This window comes from Nematolebias whitei, chromosome 23 (assembly GCF_014905685.2).
Source record: "Nematolebias whitei isolate Nwh7 chromosome 23, NemWhi1, whole genome shotgun sequence".
Taxonomy (NCBI): domain Eukaryota; kingdom Metazoa; phylum Chordata; class Actinopteri; order Cyprinodontiformes; family Rivulidae; genus Nematolebias; species Nematolebias whitei.
In genome coordinates this window covers 12,205,440-12,222,088 of record NC_056520.1, presented here as the reverse complement: position 1 = coordinate 12,222,088, position 16,649 = coordinate 12,205,440, and the positions used below count along the sequence as shown (strand labels likewise).

Genomic DNA, 16,649 nt, shown 5'->3' with positions numbered 1-16,649 from the left:
TTTCCCCCCCCCCCCCCCCCATCTCTCTGATTTGCTACAACCGTATGTCCCACCACGCTCCCTGAGGTCAGCGGACCAGTTGCTCCTCACAGTTCCAGGAACTGGAAGTGCAGAGGAACTTAAGCGCAGAGGTGACAGGGCCTTCTCTGTAGCAGGACCAAGACTCTGGAACGAGTTACCTCTGCTTGTCAGACAGGCCCCCTCCCTCTTGGTTTTCAAGTCCCGTTTAAAAACTCACTACTATTCAATAGCTTTCAACACAAGATGATCTGTGTTTTGATCCTATATGCTCCACACTGGTTTGTCGTCATTATCTGCATCGTTTTTATGTCTATATTCTGATTTACCTCATTTTGTATTTTGCTTTGTGTGTTACCTGTTGTTTTGTCTGTACAGCACTTTAGTTGGCCTGGGTTTGGGCATGGGCTGCCCCCTGTAGAGGGCGGGTACATGTCTTGGACCTGGGGGGTATAGAGTGCGTATCGGGAATAAGAATGAAATGTATCGTTATTGTATGTCTTTGAGTGAGTGAATGTGAGACTGAGGTTGGAATTGTGTGATTGTGTCTGTGTATGAATGGGTATTTGTTAGGCCGAGACTCGGACTGCCCCCTCTTTGATACAACTGGGGTGCTTGGCATCGCGCCCCTATCACGCGGCCCCCTGGTGGGGTGTGCCCTTGCCTGCCGGCGCGCTTGGGGCCCTTGGTGTCGGGGGCTGGGCGCTTGGGCGTGTGTCGGCTCGGCCTGGTGTCTGCCTGGTGGGGCTCGGGTCCTCTGGCCCTGACGGGCCTTGGCCTGGATGGTGTGAGTCCTCGGTGCCTGGGCCTCGGTGCCCGGACCTGGACCTACATCGGTGCGGCGGGTTCCGACGGAGGCCTATGAGTTTGTCGCTGTTGGCCCCGGGGGGTCACTGTATGTGGTCGCTGGTAGGGATCTTCCGGTTCTCCCCTGTGGTCCGTTCTGGGGGGTGGGTGAGTGGTTCGTCCTGTGTGGGTGGCTCTGGGGGCTCCGCGGTCGGGGTCCCTCCTGGGGTCTTGGGCTCTGGTCCCCCCTTTTTCGTCTGCCTCTGGTCTTGGGGGTCGGGTCTCTGCTGCTTCACAGTTACTATTAAATGTTCTATTAGAGAAGCCTTATACACTTATGCATGCTCACAACCACACACAAATAGAAGCAGGGATGCTTATGTAGGCTTTATATGTAGATATATAGATATGTATGTGAATGTATATTCATGTGTATGTATGTATGTATGTATATAGGCGTAGGTATGGGTATATATATTTATGGAAACTTACTGCAAAGCCATGAATATTTTAAGTTCTTTATACATATGTATTTTGTTGCTGTGTTTTGTCATGTTCTTTGCAGGTGAACAGACAGTGGCCGGGTGCTTTGCCGTGTGCTCTCTTTGTGTATATTTCTTATATTTTGGAGTCTTACTTTGTCTTTTCTTTCTTTCTATCCTATTAAAAAAAAAAAAAAAAAAAAAAACCCTACACTAGATAGTCACTAGAATAAATATTTCATAATAATGGTGTGGAGAGGATGGCTGTAAGGGGAGAAGGGAGGCCATCAAAAAAAGAAGAGAAGAAAAAGAAAAAAAAAGAAAATAACTCAACAACAACAGCAGTTTTTATGCTCCATCAGACAGGGCATGTTGAAACATGCCACCGACGGTATAAACAGTTTGGTGATGAAATGAGACTCAGAAACAAATATTATTATTATTTTGTGTGTCGGGGTGATGACGTATTCTGTTTTGCTTCCGCCCCGTAGCTCGTGTTGCTCGTGACGCAAGCTAAAATTTAGTTTTAGCTCTAAAAAAGAAAAAGGCATTTTTATTTTCCACAAAGTTTTTACAGACTCCAAAGAATCATGAAGGACAGTTTCATGAGGTTTGTTGCTACAGTTTTACAAATAATGTTAAAAATGAGGCTGAGGTGGAACAAAGACGAGTGACAGGAAGCTAAAGTTAGCTGTTAGCTTAACTTCCTGTAAATAATCTGATCAAACAAAAAGGCCTACAGAATATTACTGAAGTAACTGTTAGTAAACAGGACACATGTAAAGTGTTTGCAGATAATAAACTAGTTAAAGTGAAGTTTTGGGGCCTGAAATGGAGCCATGTTGGATTTAGCATGTTGTTTGCTTCAGTTTTGGCTTTACGTTCATAAATGCTATGATGGAAACAACAAAAATCTGTTTTATTCAGGATTATAATCCAGATTATAATCCAGGCTTTATGTCAGTGGTGCCTATTGAAAATAATAATGTTTGGAAAATCCGCACTACTTAATTAAAAAAAACTATTTTTTATGTTTTTGTCACATTTCAGTTCGATCCAGACATGAGACAGTTTCTGCTGCTTCTAAAGTAAAAAGTTTGACCTTCAACTCTTGTAGTTTGACCTGCTGACCTCTAAAGATTAATTATTGAACATTTCGGGAGTTCATGTGGACACAAATGAACCCAGCTAGATACAGTTCACAGATAAGGACTGTTTGTCCAGTGATGCCAGGAGACGAGGACTAAACTGTTTCACACAAAGTGATTATAAAAATAGAACCAGTAATTATTTGTTGAAAAATCATGCATCATTTAAAAAAGCTGCTCTTTATGATAAAGTGATTAAATGCTATCTTCTCCCTTCAGATCTTTAGGGTTTGTGAGGTTATCTGTTCACTAATTAACAAAAAAAATGTTCTGGTTGTTTCAGCCACAAAACCCAAATGAATATCCAGATTTAGAGTTTTTATAGAACAAATGAACATTAAGAATGAACAACAGACGCTCATGTTGTTTACCTGCAGCGTCTGGGACAGAAACCACCTGAAGGCATCACAGGGAAACAAGGTGACGTCATTTATTAACTATTCAAGTTCAAGTTTCTTTATTGTCATTCACGTCACATGTGGTACATGAGGTGGAATGAAATTGTGTACTCAAGGTCCCAGTTACTCCCCAAAATAACAAAAACTTGAACTTACCTATTAAACTTCAGGAAGTGTTTTGTCTTCAGCTCACCATGCTCAATAATCCAGGTATAAAATCCATCAATGTCCAGTCAGGTCATCTGGACAGGTTTTTGTATTTTTTGTGTGCTGAGACTTTTCGCCCTCCATCCAGAACGCTTCATCAGTCTGAGGAAACGCCAAACAAAACTGCTTCTCTCTCAACAGCTTGCTCCAATGTGGAAAAAAAAAACCCAGTTATGTTGGTGCTCATATCTGGGGCACGCCCTCTCCTCCAGTGCCCGCCCTCTCCCTCGTCAACAGTCATGTCAAACTGGTTCAAAACACCAAAGTCCATGCTCGTGCTTTCTCTTCTGCTGATCTAATCTCATCTCTTTTTGCTCACTCGACAAGTTTTTCTTCTGTTTCTGATCCAGAACTGGAACATTAAACTGAGCTCTTCTTCCTGTTTACTGTTGGGACTCTCAGCTCGTGGTTCTGATGATGTGACTGTGTGGGTTTTACTCCTCAGGAGGAACAGCTGTACAGTTCGATCCACTCACCTCCTGGAGTTTATCTTTATGTTGTGTGCCGTTAGTTTTCAGGCTGTAACTGAGTCAAACACGAGGAATGAACCAGAATGTAGACGAGGTCTGGATCTGACTGTGGTTTGTTTCTGTTTGCAGACCTGCTGTGCTGCTGCTGCTGCTGCTGATCTGTTGGAAACCAGGTGAGCTCCTCTGGATATTTGTTCATGTTTCCTGCAGCCGTCAGGTGTGTCAGTCAGGTCATGTGACCTCAGAGACGTCACTGTGTTTGGATTTATTAAACTTTAACAATCAAACATCAGGTTAGAATTTAAATATATCTGAGTCAAAAACAACCGTGCAGATGTTGTGAGATGTTAAAATGATGCCATGTTTGGTCTATGCAGAGGGTTTCTGACTAACTGTAAGAAATGGGCGGAGCATCAGTGGAATTATCTGCAGGTAGGAAGTCTGTTAGTGTTCAACATCAGAAGATATGCAGAAACTGTTGGAAACACAGTTGGATGTTTGTTAGACTGACAACCAGTCAGACGGGTCCAAATGGTCCCACAGAGACCAGGGTTCAGTCCAGTTCCTCATCTATCTAAAATCCAAAGTTTAAATAAAATCAGGAGGCGACTGAAACTAACGGACCAACAGGAAAACAACAAGCAGGCGAGTTTCAACCGTTTCATGATGCAACCTAAAAACCAGTTTATGAGCAAACATTCCAGTTGAAGTGTTCGTCCTGTCATGTGTCTCAGGTAAATCCAGTCAGCAGCAGTTCGTTAGAAACCAGTTTAAACTGGATCTTCAACAAAGTCAACAGTTGTTGTGTTGAAGTGAAACAAACAGCTGCTGAGCTTCAACGATTTCCATGTTTTGGCTCAGACTACTTCCTGGATGACTTCGGATGAAACATAACCAAATGTATTTAAAAGCTGTAGTCAGACCTGTCCTGCTCCGGTTACCATGGTTACACAGTGACGGGCGTCACCTGTACAGAGCAGCAGGGAGGTTTCTGAACCCGATCGGCTGAATGTTTCTACAAACAAATGAAAAGTTTCTCTGCTTTAAAGGGCGACTACGTTTTAATATTTCCTCTGAGACTCAATAAGGGTTTTGTCTTCAGAAACCACGTCGAATTTATGAGGAAAAATATTGTTTTGGAAATACAGTAGTCCCTCGTTTATTGGTCCGAACCCGCCCGCAGTAAGTGAGATTACGTGAAGTAGCGACATTATATTTATGTTATTATTTGTATGTGTTTTAAGGCTTTACAAACACTTTCCACACTCTTGCAATGTTTTAAACTCTTAAACGTACTAATTTTAACAATATACGTACAGTACTGTCAATGTAGCTACTAAATTTTACTTACCGGGCTCTGCAGAACCAGAGCGGCTCGGTTCCGGTTCAACCCGAGAGATAAAAAAATTTAAAAAAGTCCCGGTGCTGCATGACTGAAGCCCGCCGCCCCGTCCACGTGGATGTGCGAGTGCTGCCGCTCCAGGAAGTACACGCCACGCGCAAGGCTGCCCCGGATTCAGTCCACCACTTCTGGTCCGGTCCAAACCAGTTTTGTGCGACCAAAACCAGACCGAGCCCCGCCGCGGTCTGTCGCCTGCAGCTCCCAGGATCCGGGTCACACTGAGTCCGGATCAACAGCAGCCCAGCTACTCAGCAGTGAATGAGTTCAGCTTCAGGATTATTTGTCACTTTCCTGCCAGGTCTGCGAGCTTACCCTTACTTCGGCCTTGCCCTCCATTTGCAAAAAGCGACTAGAAGCACTGTTGAATTCTGGGAAGTTAACTGTTGGCTTCTGGGTAACGTAGTTCGTTAGACTGGCAATAACTGTGTATGCTTAATGAAAGAAAACTATAAAATGGCAGCGCCTTTTTTTTATTATTTATTTTTTTTGTCATGTACAATATTATGGACTGTACGTCCACAATCCGTGATAAGAGTGAGTCCTCTGCGGGCGGACGGACCTTAATTGTCATTAAATGTTTTCAATTCAATTCAATTCAAAAATACTTTATTAATCCCAGAGGGAATTTAAGTGTTGTCGTAGCTCCTCATCCTGGTTTCATTCAAGAGTTGTTATAGATGCTGATAGCTGTGGGCAGGAAGGATCTCCTGCAGTGAAGCCGAAGAATCTGGCCACTGATACCGATCCGTCCACCCAGATCCAGCTTGCCGTCAGATCCGGCGGGCCTCTTGGTCCTCCTGGGCAGCAGGATTGCCCGAATGCCAGACAGAATTCCTCCCTGAGTGATGGCCACTCCTCCCAGCAGTGTGCAGAGCTCCTCACGAGCCGAGTTTCTCACCAGCTCCAGGATCTCGGTGGCCAGGTACTCGAGCACCGCCGCCAGGTTGACGGGAATTTGTCCACAGCGCCTCCTTTTCAACTCATGATGAAATATTTGAGCTTTTGAGATGTTAATCAACTGCTCTTTGTTGTTAAAAAAAAAAACAAAGCATTGTTGCTATGGTTACGCATCATAACAAATGTCCAAAAGTAAAAAGGTTTAAGTAAAAAATCCTTCCAGCTGCACAGCATCCGATACCAGAGGAAACGATCATCGTAAAGCAGCGATATACATCCAGAAAAAGAGGAATTAAAGTTTTCAAACGCAGTAAATCAGAATGAAAGTAACAGAGCTGCTCCAACACGCGTTACTTAAACACTTGAAGGTTCTGTTAACAAGGAAAACATGTGACGAGCAACCTCAAGTTACACGCCAGCAGTTTCTTCATTCTTCGACTGAAAACGTTCCTGATTATTAGTTTCAGATCTTTGATTAATTTTGAGATGTTTTTACAGGTCATTAATTTTTTTTTTTTTATAATATGAGAAATGACAGCAATTTATAAGTTAAGAAGTTAGAAGTGAAAATATTTTATGTGGAAAGATACTGGAACTTTTAACATTGTGGTCTACAGTTCATTACTGTCCTGGTAATCGCAGCTTTGGATGTTTTTAATGATCCGAGAGAAAGTTGAAGCTGAGAATGGAGCATGCTCAGACCCAGATCTTATCCTGAGTCTTTAACCTCTGAATTTTTCTGTCGTCCCTCAGTGAGTTCCCTGGATGTTCCCATTCAAGGCTTTCTTGGAGGAAACATCACTCTTTCCTGCATCTGTGAAGAACCTTTACCAGATAAAGTCGATGTATACTGGACTGACAAAAGCAACGCCCGTACTGTGCTGTACATCATAAAAAGTGAACCAAAGTTCGATTCCCAGCACGAAAAATACAAAGGTCGAGTGTATAGCTCCGTGGAGGACTACAAGAAGGGGAACTTCTCCATCATCATGATGCGTCTACAGCAGGATGATGCTGACACGTATGAGTGCACCATCCCAGCAGTGTACTTAGTGAAGGTGGTTACACTGAAGGTTTCAGGTCAGTTTAACCACATCAGGGGTGACAGCACTCAAAACAATCCACATCTGTATGTAAAGTTGTTTGGCACATTTATTGCTATCATCTCAGCATTGAGGTTAGAAGCTACAGTTCTTGATCAATTGAAGAGACCGCTCCAAAATGGTTACTTTTCATAATTTTCTCTGATTTTACTGACATTTAATTCAAATTCAAATTCAAAAATACTTTATTAATCCCAGAGGGAAATTATTTTGTTGTTGTAACTCGTTATCCTCATTTCATTAAGAGATGTTATAGACACTGATGGCTGTAGACAGGAAGGATCTCTTGTAAAGGTCCATCCCACAGTGGATCCTAAGAAACTGGCTGCAGATGCCGTCCGATCCGTCCACCCAGACTCGGCTGGCCTCTCGGTTCCCCTGGGCTGTAGGACCGCCTGAATTCTTGGCAGAACTCCTCCCAGAGCGATGGCCACTCCTCCCAGCAGTCTGCCGAGCTCCTCGTCACTGTAGACAGCCAACTGTAGGTGCTGAGGGACGATGCTGTCCTTCCGCTGTCATAAGCTGTGTTTCCTGCTAGTTCCAGGATCTCAGTGGTCAGGCACCCGAGCACAGCCGGCAGGTAGACGAGAACGCGTCCACAGAACATCCTTTTCAACTCATTTGAGATTTGGGGCTGTAGTTGAGATATTATTTGAGCTTTTGAGATGTTAATCAGCTGCTGTTGGTTGTAGAAAACTGCCTTGTTGCCATGGTTACGCATCATAACAAATGTCCAAAACTAAAAAAGTTTCAGTAAAAATCCTTCCAGCTGCTCATCATCAGATACCAGAGGAAACAGTAATCCAAAAAATATGATTTACATCCAGAAAAAGAGGAATTAAAGTTTCCAAAAGCAAAATCTAGTACCACCACATCAGGGGTGACATATGTGACATAGTACCGTATTTGCCGCTGTACACGTCACACCGCCGTATAAGTCGCGTCAGTCCAAATATGTCTAATAAAGTGAAAGGAAAAAAAACAAATAAGTTGCTTCGCTGTATAAGCTGCATCTATTATGCGTCACCGCTGACAACCAGGAAATGTGAGCCGGTGTTGTGCCAAAAACCAATCAATTAACTTTTCCTTAATAAACACACTTTAATCAGAGAGTGTTGGTTGTCATACACATCTCGTGGTACATGTGGTGGAACGAGATTATGGTAAATGGACTGCATTTATATATCGCCTTTCTATATTATCCAGATACTCAAAGCTCTTTACAACACAATCTGTGTCCTCATTTACCCGTTCATACAGCACTCTACTAGATCTCTACAAAGCTAATTGAACAAATCATTCTAAAGAGACTAATCAGATCTTTATCACATTCATACACCGATGGGGACACACATCGGAGGCAATGAGGGGTTCAGTGTCTTGCCCAGGGACACTTTGGCATGTGACTACTGGTGGATTTGAACCCCCAACTAGAGGATGACTGCTCTAACCACTCAGCCACAGCCGCCCCTGATTATGTACACACGGTCCCAGTTACATCCCACAATAAAATGTAAGAGAAAAACAATAATAAGATCTAAGATATGAACTAAGAAAAACATAAACTAAATATACACTAAGCACTAACAGCATAAAAACAATACGCCGAACTTTAATGGTGAAATCAGCCGCATTTCGCCTGGGCGGCGCAACGAAATGCAGCTGATTTAGCGTTTGCTTCAGGAGTTCCGGAGCGAGGTGAAGCTGGCTTGGTATGGCAATCCAAGTATCTCATTAATAGCCACTTTTACCTGTTAATGAGACGTTTGACTTGCCATAACGCTCGAGGACCCTCTAGTGGCTGAAAATGGTCATGTTTAGTATTTTTCATGTAAGAATGAATGAAATCATCAGATCTCAGCCAAAACTTGGGTTATAAATATGGAGAAAAAAATGTATATTAGTCTCTTCGTGTATAAGTTGCAGGACTTGCAAATTTATACAAAAAGGTGCAACTTATACGCTGGCAAATACGGTATGTGTTTGTGTAAAACGAACAATTCTGTTTTATTCAATAATCTACTGACAAAATGTATTCCAAATTACAAATAAAAACATTTAGAACATTTTTAAATTTCTGAAGGGTCTTAAAGTCATAAATATATATATTATTTGCCTTAAAAACTCTAAATTGTTTTTCCATATTTTCCCTTTTAGGTCTTTAGATTCCACACATAATATACAGTTGTTAGATGTATATGTAAATTCAGTTCAGTTTATCTATACAGCACCAAGTCACAACAGAAGTCATCTCAGGGCACTGAACAGAAACATTCATATAAAAATAATAATTTAACGTTATTTATCTGAGGAGCAGACTGCTTTGAATTTAACTACATCACAGAACTCTCATCTTGAGCAAACACGAAGGCGACAGTGGAAAGAAATAAACTCCCTCATGAGGAAGAAACATTTAGCAGAACCAGGTTCAGGACACTTGGCCATCTGCTTTGACTGGCTGGGTTCGAGAGGAACAGGAAGGAGGAACAAATACACAATGGCAGGTCAAGAATCACGTTAATATAGAAATAGTATCAAATGAAAACTGTTAAATTTTAACTATTCATTTAAGAAAATGAAGTCGGTTTGTCCTCCAGTAGTCTAAAGTCAAGGCAGCATGACAAGCCACCCCTAATTATAGGATCTATCTAAAATGAAAATCTTAAGCCCAGTCTTAAAACTAAATGCTTATTAGATAACATTTGTTAGGCTGCCTCCAGATCCAGGCCTCCCTTGCAAAAGAAATCTGTGATTTCAATGGGATTTGCCTGGTTAAGTAAAGGTTAATAAATAAATAAACTTAGATAATCTAGGACTGTCTGTTTTGATTTAGAATATTCCGTCAACTAATTTTCTCCCCAAATCTCAATCTTTTAGCTCATTTTATCTTTAGCAGACATTTAACAGTCGTTATATAATTGCGATAACCATCAGTGTTTCTCCTAGGTTACTTGCCTTTGCAGTGCGCTCATCTGAGACGGCTTATTTAGCATATTGCAGACGATACAACGTTGGTGGGATGCATCACAAACAACGAGTCCAGCTACAGGCAGCAGGTGGAACACCTGGAGAGCTGGTGCAAAGAGAATAACCTTCACTTCAATGTGAAGAAGACGAAGGAGATGGTCGCTGACTTCAGACGGATCAAAAACACCTACACCCTCTGAACATAAGAGGATCTGCGGTGAAAGTGGTCTCCAGCTACAAGTACTTGGATGTACACCTGAATGACCTCAGCTGGAGCAACACCACCACCAGCCTGATCAAGAAAGTTCATCAGAGACTCTACTTCCTCAGACAGCTGAGACGAGCTGGTCTGGGAAGCTCAGTCCTCACCTCCTTCTACAGGTGTGCAGTGGAGAGCATCCTGTGCTCCAGCATCAACGTGTGGCATGGAGGCTGCACAGCTGCAGACAGAAAAGCTTTGCAGAGAGTGGTGAAGGCTGCACAGAAGACTGTTGGAGTCAGTCTCTCCACCATCACAGACATTTACACCTCCAAATGCAGGAAGAGGGCCACCTGCATCATGAAGGACCCCACTCACCCAGCACACACACTTTTTCCCCACTCCCATCTGGAAGGAGGTTAAGGAGAATTTTTTTCATTCAATCTTTATTTAAACAGGTTAATCCCATTGAGCCTTGGGGACTCATTTCCAAGAGAGACCAGAATTTTTGTCAGAGAGTGATAACAGTGGACAACAACAATAGACAATCATAAAAGATGCATACAACTGTTTTGAACAAGTTAAAATAAAATGGCAACCAAAAGGACAATCAAAAGGAAAAGTAGGTGACGTAGAAAACTAAAAACAAGAACATGTCTGCATTGGTTTTTGCCAGGAACTTAACAGATGTTTAAAGCCACTTAGAGAGCATTAAGTGTAGAACCACTAGACTGAGGAACAGCTTCTACCCTGAAGCTGTTAGATTCATGAATCTCTAACCAGAATAATCACTGTAATGCCACTTGCTTGTTGATATGTGCTGCTGATCTATTTCATGCTGCTGTGTTCATTCATACTCATCTGCTCACACAGACTCATGTTCTTGCTGCTGTTGTTCGGCACATTGTTTTTGCACTTGTAGTGTTTAGTGTATTCTTAGTTTAGCGTTTTTCTTCGTTCATATCTTACATCTTATTACCAATTTTCTTTTACATTTTAATACTTTTGTTGGATGTAACTGGGACCCTGTGTACACAGTTTTGTTCCATCATGTGTACCACGTGATGCGAATGACAATAAAGAAACCTTGACCGTGATCTCTTCTGAGATGAGTGCCCGAGTGGGTGGGGGGATACGTATGGGTTGCACGCATTTTGTGTGCTGACAGTTGTCAGCTGGGGAAACTGAAGTAAACGTCTCAGCACAAGGGAGACGGAGTGCTACCTCCTGCTTTTTATCTAGCGTGTCTGTATTGTGCACCACTTGGTTAGCGCTATGTCAGTGCTGGCAGTTGTTTAAAACCAGTTTCTCTTGTAAATGAGTCCTCGTGACTCAGCGAGACTTAACCTGGATAAATAAAGGTTGAATGACAAGGTGGGGCACCTGCCATAGTGGAAACACTGACCATATAAAAGGTTCAAGGTTCTTTATTGTCATTCGCATCACAACACTCAAATAAGATATACATTAAACAATAATAATGCACAACAATTTTGTATATTAAACATCAGTCTGACATATTGACTGAGTAATTGCAGCCGCCGTAGGTAAGAGTTAAAATTGTTCTCCGTTCATTGCTTCCTTTCTCAACTTTTTTCTCAAGGCTCTTGTCTGCATTCATTGATTCTTTCATTGTAGTTCTGTGAGGATTCAGATAGCAACAAAACCACAAATCCCCATATGTAGCAGTTCTGTCTAAAGTAGCGGTGTTCCGATACTGGTATTGGGCCCGTTAACAGCATTTTTACAAGTACTCGTATTTGTAAAAAAAATGCCCCTATACCTGGGACCGATACCGCTTATAGTGGTGCCATTTCCTCTTCCGCTGCGCAAGTGATCAAAGGTTAAAAAAACATGTCTGTAGTTTGGAGATATTGTAAGATAAACACGGATGATATAAAAAAAAAAAGTAGATTATCTGTCAGAAGGGTGAACAGCAGCAGTTTCAACACAAGTAGTTTGATGAAACACCTGAAGACGAAACACGAGGCAGAGTTCAGCGTTAGCTGCTGCTAGCAGCACATCACAACCAACGCTACAACGAGTTCTCCAAAAACATGGAAAAACGGCTCCAGACAATCTACGTGCCGTAAGCTCTTACCCAATCCACCGTTCTTGATGACCGTCTGTTTTCAGTGGCGGATGACTCTGGATTTCGTCGTCCTCTCAGCATATCGGAGGAGATTCCCAGCCGCCACCATTTTGTTGAAAAAACTTTGCGGAAGACGTATGGCTTCGTTAAAAAAAGCACATCCGCAGCCTGTTGCAGGACGTTTCTCCTCTCACTTGTGTGTTTGGACAAGCAGTGTGTTCACGATCTACTGTTAGTTTAACTGCACAGTGAAGGTTCAGTTCAGTAGGCAGGTCACTCGGTTCAGTTGACAAGGCACTGTGCCCTGCTTGTATAGTGGTAGAGGATACTGTTTCACTTTTTTTCCCTCTGCTTTTAAATTAATAATGTAATATTTAAAACTCCCAAGATTTGAGTCGTTTAACTTTTTATTCCCAACCGTTAACAGCTGAGAGTAAAACCTTCCAGCTGTAGTCTCGTTAGTGGACTAAGAATTTGCTGAAAGTCTCAAGTGTCTGATTAAAACTGTTGATTGTTTGTGTTGCAGGTCAACGTGTTGAATCAACGTCTGCACCAGTATCACCACCAGGTGGCGCTGCAAGCGCAAACGTCCTTCCTGTGGCTCTCATCCTTGCTTTGAGCTTGCTGCTCTGCTTCAGAAGTTTCAGGCACATTTAACTTTACATTTGTTCACGAAGATGCCTGTAGTCATTTCAAAGTTTATATCCGTCCTATATCGAGCAGTGCTAAACAGCTTTACGTACATAGCATGTGCGAGTGGAATTTAAAACGTGCTTCTGATTGGTCAAATCACTGCCTGCATCACTAGTGTCTGCTAATAATTGTTTTGTTTTAGTCCAAGTTCTCGTGTTGTGTTTTGTATTTGCGTTTATTTACCCAAACAGCACAATGAAGGTTTTATAAAGTGCCGGGAAAGACAACCGTCTAGAATTACCGTTAAGTTTTTTTATACTTATTTATTTAGTGCGCGTCTCTGCCCATACTAATTTTTATTTAGTTACTTTTTCGAGACCTTTTCTGATATGTTCAACTACCTAATGAGGACTAATGGTCCTAACTGCTTTAAGTGTGCCGTTTATTATTTTTGACTTTTTCCACAAATCATTTAAATTCTGCACACGCAAATAGATTTGATCAGGATTAAAACATAAAACGTGTTTTGTGTAATTGTATATAAAACCATGTAGTCCTTTTGGTTTAGTCTGGAACTTAAAAAATATCTAAACACCACGTTGCATCATAAACTATTGAATCTATGCAGTATGTACATTAATGAAACTTAATTTTATCCAAATTGTAAGGCTCTCGTAAATTTAGTAGAACTTTACAGATTGTATGGCAGATGGTAAGAAAGACACATTTATTAGTAAAGGTTGCAGACCTCTGGTTTAGTGCTATGGTGCACATTGAGTGTGGGTTAGGCAGCTACTGGTCATGGTTTGAGTTAGGCTACATAAATTAATGCTAAATGGACCACACTTGTATAACACCTTTATTTATTTTTTACTTCTGCAAGTTCTGCAAAGCACTTCAGAGTTTTTCATTCAACCAATCGTTCGGTGCTTCACTTACAGCCGCGGTGGCTTGGCGGTCAGTGCCGTGGTCTTGTAATCCTGAGGTTGTGCGTTCGAGCCCAGGTTGCATGAGGAATGGCATCCGGTGTAAAACAATTGCCTGATCTTTCCTGCGTTTAATCACTGTGACGATCCCTGAAGAAGGGAGTAGCCGAAAGAAACTTACTTTATATATTGCATCATGTAAAACCACCACATGGAACTAAGAAGGATCGACAACACAAACGTCTGTGTGTGATGCCTATTTCAGTCAGGAACCAACAGTAAATGTTACACACAACTAATAGTCTGACAAAACAAATTAATTCAAAAACAGACTTAGAGTAATGTACATTTTTTCAAATTCTGCCTTTAAATATTTCAGAAGGTTGATTAAAGGTTTACACTAATCAGATATATAGACTTTGTTGTCTAAATTAGTTAAAATGTTTTCATTAGAGAGACAACCCACAGATGTCACTGATACAACTTGAAACAGACAGAAGTCATAAAAGGAACACATTTCCTAGAGATCATATAGTCAAGTCAATTTTATTGTCGTTACCATCACATGTGGTTCATGAGGTGGAACAAAATTATGTACACAAGGTCCCAGTTACTGTTACATATAGAGTTACATAGTTACGTACACAGTTACATATATGGTAGTATACGGTATGTGTGTGTATATATATATGTATGTATGTGTGTGTGTGTGTGTGTGTGTGTGTGTGTGTATGTATGTATATATATATATGTATATGTATGTGCATATATATGTATATATTACACTGAACCAAAATTTAATGCAAAAACTTGTTTTCATTAGTTAATTTTAATTTTTATTTGTATTACTTTCATCAGTTTCAAGTTATTTCAGTGACCTGTGTATTTTTTTTTTTCTTTACCAAAAAGGGTTGAACTAATTTTCTATGAAAGAAGAATGGCTTATATACTGAGCATAGCAAAACATTAATGCTAATCACTTAAACCCATATATATTAGCCCGTCTATTTAATCGTCGGGTTTTAACAATAAGTATAAAACCAACATCAGCTGACTAATGATGCTTCTGCTGTCAAATCACCTTCACTGAAATCCTGACCATTGTCAGTAATTGGTTCATTATTTGAAACCTCAGATAACCAGGAACTGTTTTCTGAACACCAGGAGTTATCAAATTGAGTGCCTTTTTATTCACTATTCATTGGTCAATTAAGTACATAAAAAATAAACTAAAAACTACGTAGATCATCACTATAAAAACAAATCTCTTTCTGTATACAATCCTGGTGAATAAAACGTTGCTTTCCATCTTCTGACCTACAGTGGTACTTGAAAGTTTGTGAACCCTCTAGAATTGTCTACAAAGTATATTCCTGCATAAATACGACTTAAAACATCATCAGATTTCCACACAAGCCCTAAAAATAGATGAAGAGAATCCAGTTAAACAAATGAGACAAAAATATTGTACATGAAAATGTGGAAAATATGTAATATTGGATCAAAACAGTCCATGCTCAATAATCCAGGTATACAATCCAACAACAGTTTCTTTTTTTTTGCTGAAACGTTTCACCTTCCATCCGGAAGGCTTCATCAGTCAAGGAAACACACAACACAAAACTGATTCTTCCCCCAAACAGCTGATTCCGAAGTGGAACAAACCAGTTATGTTGGTGCTAAGATGGTGTCTTTGGCACGCCCCCTCCTCTGGAGCCGGCCCTCTTCCTCGTCGACAGTCATGTCAAACTGGTTCAAAACCAAAACAGTCCATGCTCAATAACGACGAGGAAGAGGGCCGGCTCCAGAGGAGGGGTCGTGCCAAAAACACCATCTTAGCACCAACATAACTGGTTTGTTCCACTTTGGAGTCAGCTGTTTGGGGGAAGAATCAATTTTGTGTTGTGTGTTTCCTTGACTGATGAAGCCTGCCGGATGGAAGGTGAAACGCTTCAGCAAAAAAAAAAACTGTCCAGATGACGACTGAAAATTGTTGGATTGTATACCTGGATTATTGAGCATGGACTGTTTTGATCCAATATTACTTATTTTCCACATTTTCATGTATAATATTTTTTTGTCTCATTTGTTTAACTGGGTTCTCTTTATCCACTTGAAGGACTTGTGTGGAAATCTGATGATGTTTTAGGTCATATTTATGCAGAAATATAGATAATTCTAGAGGGTTCACAAACTTTCAAGCACCACTGTAGCTGAGCAGATATTTTTGCACTTTAGATGATTTCTAACATTATGTGCATCGTTTGTGACTGCAAATTTAGCTTGAAGGCCTTTGTGTTTTCATTTTTGGTTTTCTGAGAATTGTTTAAATTGGGACTTTTTTTTAAGTAAATTTAAATAATGACTGAAAAGTGTTCAGCAGATTTAGACAGTGATTTTTGCTGTATCTATTTGCATTTCATGAAGAAATAAAGTTACATAAAAGAAAAATACATTTTCTGCAAGTTCATTTTTAAAACAGATATAACAGATGTGGTATTCTACCACAGAAGCTCCTGTTGCATTTTTAACAATATAGTGGTGTCAAATAGTGTGCTAGCTCAATCATCGAGGTAGATAACAACAAAAAAGGTTAAGTCGTTTCATCTAGACCAGTTTCTTTAAGTGAGAAACGTTTCGTCTCCCATCCGGAGTATTTCATCAGTCGGCCTGCCAACCAGATCTGTCCCATAGCCTTCATTGCCGTGTTTCAAGCCAACCTCCTTATGGACTCTCAAAAATAGGCTTTTAACACGTTCAAACAGCATACAATCATCCAAAACAATCAATCATCATGAACAACAATCAAATGTTTTAGGCCAGATGGCCAACTTGCTACTCACAGAAACAGCCTGAGTATACCAAGGCCATAGTTGCAGGGGTTGTGTTTTCCCTGGTGTCTGGCTCCCTCTTGTGTTTTG

At 40.9% G+C, this 16,649-nt stretch overlaps 1 protein-coding gene across 1 annotated transcript in view; it reads left to right on the top strand.

The window, feature by feature from the left end:
* Window positions 1-14,366, top strand: part of LOC119429047 — a 30,858-nt gene extending 16,492 nt beyond the window's left edge. Inside the window, exons 2-4 of the mRNA XM_037696763.1 lie at window positions 3,639-3,682; window positions 6,562-6,888; window positions 12,696-14,366. Coding sequence (XP_037552691.1) covers window positions 3,639-3,682; window positions 6,562-6,888; window positions 12,696-12,826 — 502 coding nt within the window. The 3' untranslated portion in view covers window positions 12,827-14,366. The remainder of the gene's footprint in view (window positions 1-3,638; window positions 3,683-6,561; window positions 6,889-12,695) is intronic.
* The last annotated feature ends 2,283 nt before the right edge of the window (window positions 14,367-16,649 follow it).